Source organism: Theobroma cacao, chromosome 7 (assembly GCF_053813885.1).
Source record: "Theobroma cacao isolate CCN51 chromosome 7, ASM5381388v1, whole genome shotgun sequence".
In the NCBI taxonomy this organism is placed as follows: Eukaryota; Viridiplantae; Streptophyta; class Magnoliopsida; order Malvales; family Malvaceae; genus Theobroma; species Theobroma cacao.
In genome coordinates this window covers 742267-752345 of record NC_142645.1, presented here as the reverse complement: position 1 = coordinate 752345, position 10079 = coordinate 742267, and the positions used below count along the sequence as shown (strand labels likewise).

The following is a 10079-nucleotide window of genomic DNA, read 5'->3' as shown; positions in this document are numbered from 1 at the left end:
GTGAGTAAAAATAACCGAATAATATTTTAAATAAAATCAACTTCGATTATTTGTGAATTTTTTATCATATAAATACTAAAACCTAACCATAATATATAAACTCCTTCTTTTTCTTCTTATTTCTCTCTCTTTTCCTCACATCGACCTCAGCTATTCTCTTTTTAAAACAAACCCTAACTCCATCGTCACCGGTATCCTCCACCATCCGTTCTTCCCTTTTGCTTTCCTTCTTATTTAATTTTTTATTACTCAAATTCAAATTAAGATTTTTATCAAAACTTCCATCATGTCAACCAATTAGGTCAGTAAGATAGCACATATAATTGCTAAATGTAAATGTGAACGAGATTATGAATCCAAAAATAAGAAGGAAATTGGCATATAGTATACACGATTCGGATAAAATTAATTAAGATTGACTATGAGTCTAAAAATATGAAAGAAACCGACATATAATATATGATTCGGATAAATTAATTAAAATATTTACTTTTCAACGACGTTAGGCATAAATATAATTTTTTTTAATTTGACTTTAACATATCATATTATATATATATTGTTAACAATTCGGGTACATTAAGGTACTAGCTTATGAGTTCCATTGGAAATTATGAAATTTTTCTATAATTTGATTGTAATTTTCATTTGTAATTAATTAAAAATTAAGTTACCTATAATTAATGGACTTACTTTATTATTAGAATTTGCAAACAACAGGGACAAGTAAACTGGTCTGTGTTTGACGGTTCCTTCAGTTTGAAGTCTAGTGATCGGACCGCCACAATGGCGGCGCCTGTAAGAACAACCGCAGGCGCTGTTGTCGTGGCAGCAGCTATCTCTATTTCCATGGCTGTCTTCTCTTACTTCCTCTTCTTCAAAAAAACCAGTTCGACCCTTCACTCCGACAAGAAGAAAAAGCAAACAAGTGGGGTTGTTGATGCCATTGGTAACACCCCTTTGATTCGTATCAACAGCCTGTCTGAAGCCACTGGCTGTGAGGTTACTATCATCTCTCTCTCTCTTCAAAAGATTCTATCTTTTTTGATTGATTTTGGTACCGGAGTAATTTCTTTCCCTTCTGTTTGCAGTCTTCTGTGTTTTAGTCTGATTTTGATCTCTGGGTGTCTTCAGTTATGTCTCTTAAGTCATTTGTTTGAATTGGTCACCTTAATCTTCTTTGATTTTGAGATCAATTTCTTCCCATGTTCATGCACATATAGTAGGAAAAAGGATTACCACTACAGTTTTAATTTATTCTTTAGTTTCTTTTTGGCTTTTCAGATTCTTGGCAAGTGTGAGTTTCTGAATCCTGGAGGAAGTGTGAAAGATAGAGTTGCTGTGAAAATCATTGAGGAGGTAATTTATAGAATTGAAACATAAAGAACCATTCAAGCTGTGATGCACTTGCCGCTTGGTAGCATGCCTTTTCTTTCCATCACGTATGATAATTTCATGCTTCACATTAAAAGCTTGCACTTGAATCATAGCACTTTAAGCCATGGAGTGAGAATTGAATTCCCTGTGTCTTTATACCTTTTTAAAACTTTGGGGAGTTAATGTTTTTCACAATTTCATGATAGCTAATGCTTGATATTTGTCTAGAGTTTGTAAATGATTAGTCTTGGCAGTTCTATTTGTTAACCAGTTCTTCTTTGCTTATACTTTCCAATTTCTGGCGCAATATAGGCTCTGGTATCAGGTGAGCTAGCTCCAGGTGGAGTAGTCACTGAAGGAAGTGCTGGGAGTACTGCAATTAGTCTTGCCACAGTGGCTCCTGCCTATGGATGCAAATGTCATGTAGTCATCCCTGATGATGTTGCTATTGAGAAGGTATGCATAAAATGTGTTGGGACGAAGACCTTCCTTGGACAATTATGTGATTCTTGCAAGTACTGTTGAATTCTCTTTTAGGATTGAAAGGATATATGTTAGGATGGTGCAGGCTCTTTAGAAATGTATACTTACTAAGACAGACACTTCTGTCTCTTCTGCATGTAGCAATTTCTTTTTCTTTACATTTTCGATGTATTGCAACATGCTCTAATCGATTTTGTCACTTTCAAACATCTCTTTAGTCTCAAATACTTGAAGCACTGGGAGCTACTGTCGAAAGGGTAAGACCAGTATCGATTACACACAAAGACCATTATGTCAATGTTGCTAGGAGGAGGGCGCTAGAAGCAAATGAATTAGCAGCGAAGAATAAAAAAGCCAGCCAAGTGGATGGCAAAGACCAGGATCAAATAAATGGTTGCATACCTGACCAGGAGAAAGAAAATCCGGGTTTCTTGAGTCATTGTAATGGTGGTTTCTTTGCTGATCAATTTGAAAACTTGGCAAACTTCAGGGCCCACTATGAGGGTACAGGGCCTGAGATTTGGGAGCAGACTGGTGGCAGTCTAGATGCATTTGTTGCAGCTGCAGGCACTGGTGGCACTGTGGCTGGAGTTTCGAAGTTTCTCCAGGTAGAAATTTATAACCTCTTTTCAACCATTTTGTACATATTTATATGAGGGGACTAACTTAACTATTAAATGTTTGGACAGGAGAAGAATCAGAACATCAAGTGCTTCTTGATAGATCCTCCCGGTTCTGGTTTGTTCAATAAGGTAACAAGGGGAGTCATGTACACTAAAGAGGAAGCTGAAGGAAGAAGGCTTAAGAATCCTTTTGACACCATAACAGAAGGGATTGGAATCAACAGATTGACTGAAAATTTTATGATGGCAAAGCTCGATGGGGCTTTCCGAGGCACAGATAAGGAGGCTGTTGAAATGTCAAGGTCAGTCTATCATCTTTTATATGTGTTCTCTTTAGCATTTTTTGTTTCCCACATCATTGAAAGGATGAAAACATACAAGCTTTGGGGATCAAAATTGTGCCTGGATGATGTTGTCTTGTCAAATGTTGAATCTGACATTATCTCCTTGGACTCTGCCTATTCTTTTGTGGTTAGAATGTTTGCTTGGCTTTGAGCTTCTAATCTTATACCTGCTTGACATTTCAGGTTCCTTTTGAGGAATGACGGGCTCTTTCTTGGGAGTTCTTCAGCCATGAACTGTGTTGGAGCTGTTAGAGTAGCAAAGGCTCTCGGCCCTGGCCACAATATTGTAACCATTCTATGTGACAGTGGGATGAGGCATCTAAGCAAATTTTACGATGCCAAGTATCTGTCACAGTATGGATTGACACCTACTGCAACTGGATTAGAGTTCATGAGCATCAAATGAACCCTGCTGAGATGTTGGCTTAGGTTTGTTCAAGCTTTCCATGTCAGGTCAGGAGGCATATCTAGGCCATACTTCTTGATGAAAGTTTCAGAAGTCACTCAGCCAAAGTAACCTTCATTTTTGGGAATGACCTTGTGTAAGGATTGAAGCTTTAGGATTTTTAGTTTTAACACTTTGTGCTTACGTTGGTAACCATTCTTTTTCCCCAAAGAGGAATTCATTAGTTCCATGGAAACTACTTTGACAAACAATTTTGAAACCCTTAACTTATAATGAATATTTACACTTATACAAGTGCTGTTTTGCTACTTTTGCACTTCAGATATGCTGTTAGAACTGCTAAATTTGGAGTGCCAAAGACTGTTTTTACACGACTCTTGTTGATGAAGCTGCACTTATATCCCTTATTACTGACTACAAACATTTATCAGGTTCTCAAGTACAATGATCTTCCTCAAACTTTCTTCAAGAATGGGAAGACCATGTTAGGCACATCTTCAATTTCATCTGAAACTGTGTTTAACAAATGTGAGGAACTAACTCCTCTTCTCCCTCACCACCCGAATTCATATTTAATGAAGAACAAAAAGTAAAATGAGAGTGAAAATACGAGACTTCCTTGTTATAGTGAACCTGATAAGGTCCAACGAATACCAAGATGTATGTTGGCACAAGATAGACCAGAAAATTGGAGTAAAAGAACTTAAAATCTGACTTAAATAGCTTCTGCATTAGCACTGAAACCAAATGGTCTGCTTGATGGATTATTGTCAAAATACATAACCTCGATAATTCCCTTGCCTCCAACAATACAAAGACTTAAAATAATTGGTGCCAACAAGTCAAACTTTGCACTTGATAAATATCTTCATCTAAGGAAAACTCCACTCACTGGGGGTACCACTTATCAAACTGTGCCTCATTACAATGTGGATCTAGCCAATCCCTGGGAGAACCCTTGGACATGTTGGGGCTTGCTTTCCCACCACCTACAAGCTCTCTCAAATTTTCCACCTTATTTTCCCGCCCTGTCCCACTGATCCTTCTATCAGCTTCTTTCAGTTTCTGTTTAAATCGTTGCTTTCGACTGGATTGATTCAGCTCTTGCTGCCTTGATTGTGAAGGAGGAGCACCGTGTGGTCCCAAGTAGATGTTCTCTTCTATTTTAGTCTGCACAAGCCAAAATATGAACATTGTCTACATCTTAGTGTATATCTGTAAACAAGATAGGACAAAAGCTCCAAACAAATCAGTCTTGACATCTACAGATATAAGTATATGTAATTGACCTGTGAAGGAGGTTTTGAGGATTCTACTTCTGAAGCATCAGCTTTATTTTTACCCGATTCTTCAATTCCCAAGCTTGGAATCACAAATCCCTCAGTGTCTAAAGAAAAACATCATGAAACAAGACATTAACATAAGGATAGTCAGCTTCATCTCAATCAATTTCAATGAGAAAAATCATTTCTAAACAGAAGGAATTACAATTAAACAATATTTTAGCATACCGACAGAGGTAATTTTATAAGATTTCAATGAAGAAAAATTCACTCAATCAATTGGGGACTGAAAGGAGTATAAAACTCTTTCCCTCTCTCCTGACAAGGACCAGCAATACAGCAACAACATGAGAGAAATCAATCACTGACAAGGAGGTTTAGACAGCCCCTTGCTAACTCTAGGAGCCACCCCTTTAAAAGAGGCCACTTAGCACAGCCATCTTTTATAATGTTACAAGACATAGCAGTATTTCATTCATTGTCAAAAAGGAAATCACTAAAGTGTTTCATTCCATTATAGTTATACAAAATTTGACCTGCCACAAAATGAAGGAATTAACCACTTAACGATGATGGAATTGCGTCAACTTCATTGTGCACCAAAAGAAGGAAAGGTGCCATGGTAATATCCAAACAACAAAATAGTTGAAGCCACATAAAATCAGCAGCATATACAGATACAAGATGAAGGGACTGGACTAAACGAACTTCAAGCAATTTCAAATTAGAAAGTGAGGGGGGAAAACATAATTGCATTTGTGTTTACCATCACCTTGTTCTAAATCCAGCTAATTCAAGACACCAAAAGCAATAAAAAAATAACTAAGGAACTAATGTTTAGAACTGAAAACTTTAAGATAATGCATACAAGTTATATCTACAAAAGCAAAAACAGGAAAAGGAAGTGGTAGAAATGTAAATTGACAAAAAAGCAGAAAGAATCTCAACTAGATTGATGCAAGGTAAACTGTTATATTAACAAGCTTTCTTGTCAGTTTCTCAGTTTATCCAAGAGATACCAGTTATCAATTCTCTAACTTCTGAGCCTCATACTCATATCCTACACAAAGTAAAACTTCATGGAACTCCAATTCTAGCTTATTGTAACCTTCAAATGACTCTTAATTAGCAAAACAAATGACCTTCTACATAACATCATCACTTCTATGCAAAGGCAACCAGATATCAACTGAAGCAATAAAGAACAATACAAGTTGCTTCTATAGCATGCTAATGAAGGATTAAAATGCATAATCCTCAACTCAATGTGGCTCAATCTATAAACAGATCACCATCCCCCAATCAAAATATCAACTCAAACCAGTTAAACTTTACCAGACTAAACAGAACAGCATGCCCACCAATCAAAAACAAAACCAACACACAAAGAGAGCTAATATAGATAATAACAAATACCAAATATAGCCCCAAGTCATAGTTAAGCATGCTCACAAAGGAATTCTCCAATAACAACAAACTCAAACACCCAATTTTCTCACATATATCACTACAATCTAAAAAACCCATATCTACAAATTAAAAACAGATAAAAACCAGCTATAAAAATTAGATTTTTAGCACAAAGATCCAATATTCTCCCCATTTATCAGAAATTTCCCAGGAAACAAACAAACAAGTTAGGGGGGGGAAGAGACAGAGAGCGAATATACCCCACTCATCTTCTTGTTCATGGAGTGAAGGAGTGGCGTGCACTGGAGATGGGTCCATGGGGTGCTGAAGATCATGGATTTCAATGGCTGAAGGGCAGCAAAGCCCAGAGAGAGAAAAGAGAGATCAACAATAAATCAGCAGCACAAATCCCAAGACCAAAATGTAAAGGAGAAAGCTTTGGAATTTATAGAAGCCAAAGAAGAATCTCCAAATATGGGAACTTTATTCCCCTTTTTTTATATATTTTTGTTGTATTTTTGATGAATTTCGTGGAAAGTTATACACAGAAATTAAAAACCCTAACCCTAGAAAAGTTTTGGGCTTTTGGTAGCATTAAATTTGCCTCTTTTTCTGTATTTCTTGTGTATGCTCAACATATTCTCCATACTACCCTCAAAAAATTTAATTTTTTTATTAATAATTGAAAGAAATTTATTTACTTTTCTATTTTTTAAGATAATTTTAAAAATTTTTTAGTAAAATATGTTTTTTTATACACGATGTAAAGTAATAATTTAAAATCTAAACAAAAAATTTTTGAGACATACAACTCTATTGCTATTATTTGATTAAATTTTGTTCAATCAATGACAGAGAATAAGATCAATTTTTTTCAATATCATAATAAAAAATTAATACATACATCTATCATTAAATACAAAGCATAATTTGAAGCTAACTTAATTTGTTGTTATCATTTTTTATAAAGCAATCTAGTATAAGATTAGCGTCATGGTCTATCATTAACTTATAAAATAATATCCGTTTTAGTCTATTTTATTTAAATCTTATATATTAAAAATGATATAAATACTTAAATTCTCAATCATATTTTAATAAACAACCAATGTGAGATTGACAAAGAATGTAATTCTGGGTTTTTGGTTGTTCAACATTGAACAAAGCTAACTCTCCTTGGAAGATTTGAGGTTAAAAAAATACAAACAACCAGATTATGGTCATGGGCAAAACCTCATGGACAATCCCTTCTTACCCATTTTTTATTTTCTAGGAAAAGGAAAAGAGGGTGACAAAAGTACAATGGCAGTATCTTAGTTTAATCTTTGATTACCAACACAAGAACCCATGCCATTGTTTGATGCCAGTCATCAGATGCCTTGCCTGATGCTATTTTGACTTAGTTTTAGGACACTTTGACTGCCCTTACTCTTATAATCCAAGTATTCCCATTTTTAATACCTTTTTTTTGGGGTATTGCAGATCTGTATAACCTGAAAGTCTGTACTGTTGATTAAGAAAGAAGGGAAGAAAAACAAAAACATTGTTTCTTTCACTTCTGTTTGCCATTGGGAGTAAACTTGTTCAAAACCCAATCATTCACATGACAAGTCACATGTACCCCAATTAACTAATGACCTGGTTAATATGGAAATTGCACTTGATGGAGCAGGTGAGGTTTTCAATGTTTTTGAGTAACATGATTGAAAAGCTGATGTGAAATTATTGAAGATATTCACAAGTAAATTTGAGATTGACAGGTTGAATCAACTTTTCAACATATCTGAGTAAGTCTAGGAACAGAGAAGATTCCCTCTTATTAGTACTCCAAAAATTTGATTTGCATTATATGCTTAAGTAGATATCTTCATTATCTTTAGTAGGTAGAATTGACTTGGTTTTAGCTGAGGTTTTAATCATGGAGGGTGGAAAGGAATCAAATTAAGGTTCTGTCCACATGCATTTAAAGTTCTATGCACCTGGTCTCTTTTGCTAATGCTGCTAGCTGTGTGGTGTCTGTGAGCACCAGAAGAGAGGTATGGGGATGGGATACCTGGCATTACCAGCCAAAAAGATCTCTTCAAAATGCAATGGTCAAAATGTAATGGGCTTCCATTAAGACTTTGCAGGGCATGCAGCAGTGGTAGCATCAGCAGAAAATGGACTAACATCATTGCAACTTAATGGGTTTTATTGCAGACAAAAGAAAATGGGTGAAAAAATGTGCCATGATTACTGATTACTGTTGGTTTTGATCATTGACTACCTGACAAAATTTCAGGGTTTTTGTTCTTCTTTTTAAAAAAAAACCTGTAGAAATTTTCTCCAAACTTGATTGTTTTGGTACCATTTGGGCACACTATTTAGAAGATGTGGATATTTTTGCACTGTTCTTTCTCTCCTGTGGGTATTTGATATGATCTTTTTTGCTGGCAAAGGAAAGACAGAGAGAAAGTGAAAAGGAGCCTTTTCCATCCAAAATCAAAAAGGAAAAAAGAGTGACAGAGAAAGAGTACCATTCTCCCACATAGTGTAGTATTTTTATTTTTTCTTTCAATTTTCATGTCAATGGGATTTTCTCAGTTTTTATGAATTTTACACTGCCATGTTATGAACACTGGTGTTGCACATGCACTTGGCAATTCCAAAGCTTTTTGAGGTTACTTGAAAAAAAAAGAAAACCACAGTTTTGCTTTTCTCAAGAGAATCAGGTTTCGGATAAGAACAAAAGCAGTTTGGTTTTATAAATTACACAAGGCTCAGGTGCTAGTGTAGGAGTGAAAGAGAGGATACCGGTTTCAGTGTAAAGCCAAGTAAAGCAAGTTCTATCCCTGCTGCAGATCAGGTAACAAGCAACTGCTAGCATTCATCTGCTGATCTCTTTTCTAATCATAAGACTGAATGCTCTCAACTTCTTTCCAATACAAGTTCTCTTATATTTTTATCAGAAAAAATAGCACTGCTGAGGATAATGAAAGAGCCCAAACCTCATCTGATACCTTAGCTATAATATAGCTTTTTCTCTGTCAGGATAAATTCTGATTGTCCTAATCTGATATACTTTATTCTCCAGCCTACCCTTTTTTTCTCTCGTAGCCTAACTCAGTGATTTGTCTGCTCACATCCTTTTTCTGCAAATCTTTGATGTTGAACATGGTAGAAACAAAGCTCTTCAAATCTGTTCTCCCTTTCTGTAAATTTTGTGTTGCACTCCTTGTTCCTTCTATAGTTTTGACTAGTTTCATTGGTTTGGGGTTCTGTTCTATCCTTTTTACAATTACAATCTTGGTTTCATCGACAATTTTCTTGGTCACACTCACAAATAAGAAGAGAAGGGTGGTGGTTTTGGAACAGAACCCAGTTTCCAAAGACCTATCTGTGGGTGAAGCTGAAGAGAAAGTGTTGCAGCCAGTGATAGAAACTGTTCTTCCAGAATCTAATGCTGCTGCCCAAGAAGCTGGTATTGGCATTGTGCATGATGATTTTCAAGTCAAATCACTAGGATCGACATCAGACAGTGAAAGCAGTGATGATTCAGGGTCAAGTTCAAATCTTGATCTAAACTGGACAATCCCAGGCAATAATGCAGAACAAAATCCTGAAATCTCAGATGGTTCAGTCTCAGCAGATGAAGAAGAAGAAGAAGAAGAAGAAGAAGGCCTCATTGAAATTGCCATTCCAGGCAATGCTGAATCAGAACCAAACGTGGTACCACCACCACCACCAAATCTGCAGTCCAACCTGCCACCTATCTTGCCAGAATCCATTTTCAAGCAGCAGCAAGACCTTGTTGATTTCTTGGCAGAAATCAATGAGGTAAACGAGGAAGAAAATCTAATTGAAATTGACATATCCATTGGCTCCATCAAATGCCCAAGGTTTGAAATTGAAGCTTAAATTTTGATCTCAACAGTTTGATGTTTTAAATCTAGAATTAGTTTAGCTTTAGGCTTTTTACTTGTTATATTTCATTATCATGAACTTCTCTATCTTCTTTTTTGGCTATAAACTTGGCTTTCTATCATGAACCTTACTTCTTTTTTAGAGCATGTGTACTCTTTTTGACAAACACTATACACCAAAAGTATGAACAAATTTGACTTACATTGCATTGGCATAATTGCTGTTTCCCCTCTTTTTTCTCATGGAATGG

At 35.8% G+C, this 10079-nt stretch overlaps 3 protein-coding genes across 3 annotated transcripts; 2 read left to right on the top strand and 1 right to left on the bottom strand.

Annotated features, from left to right (window-relative positions):
* Positions 1-703: 703 nt before the first annotated feature.
* LOC18593298 (Pyridoxal-5'-phosphate-dependent enzyme family protein) lies at positions 704-3527 on the top strand. The gene is made up of 6 exons (XM_007020452.3): positions 704-1002; positions 1285-1359; positions 1690-1833; positions 2079-2468; positions 2550-2785; positions 3011-3527. Exons 1-6 carry the CDS (start codon positions 787-789, stop codon positions 3231-3233), a joined length of 1284 nt encoding a protein of 427 aa, XP_007020514.2. The 5' UTR covers positions 704-786; the 3' UTR covers positions 3234-3527.
* Positions 3528-3944: 417 nt separating this feature from the next.
* LOC18593297 (Na-translocating NADH-quinone reductase subunit A) lies at positions 3945-6446 on the bottom strand. Its single transcript, XM_007020451.3, has 3 exons — positions 6187-6446; positions 4523-4620; positions 3945-4403 (listed from the first exon to the last, which is right to left on the bottom strand). Exons 1-3 carry the CDS (start codon positions 6242-6244, stop codon positions 4122-4124), a joined length of 438 nt encoding a protein of 145 aa, XP_007020513.3. The 5' UTR covers positions 6245-6446; the 3' UTR covers positions 3945-4121.
* Positions 6447-8248: 1802 nt separating this feature from the next.
* On the top strand, positions 8249-9935 carry LOC148761366 (uncharacterized). The gene is made up of 2 exons (XM_088807933.1): positions 8249-8771; positions 8875-9935. The coding sequence occupies exon 2, from the start codon at positions 9071-9073 to the stop codon at positions 9821-9823; it is 753 nt and encodes a 250-aa protein (XP_088664059.1). The 5' UTR covers positions 8249-8771; positions 8875-9070; the 3' UTR covers positions 9824-9935.
* Positions 9936-10079: the final 144 nt, after the last annotated feature.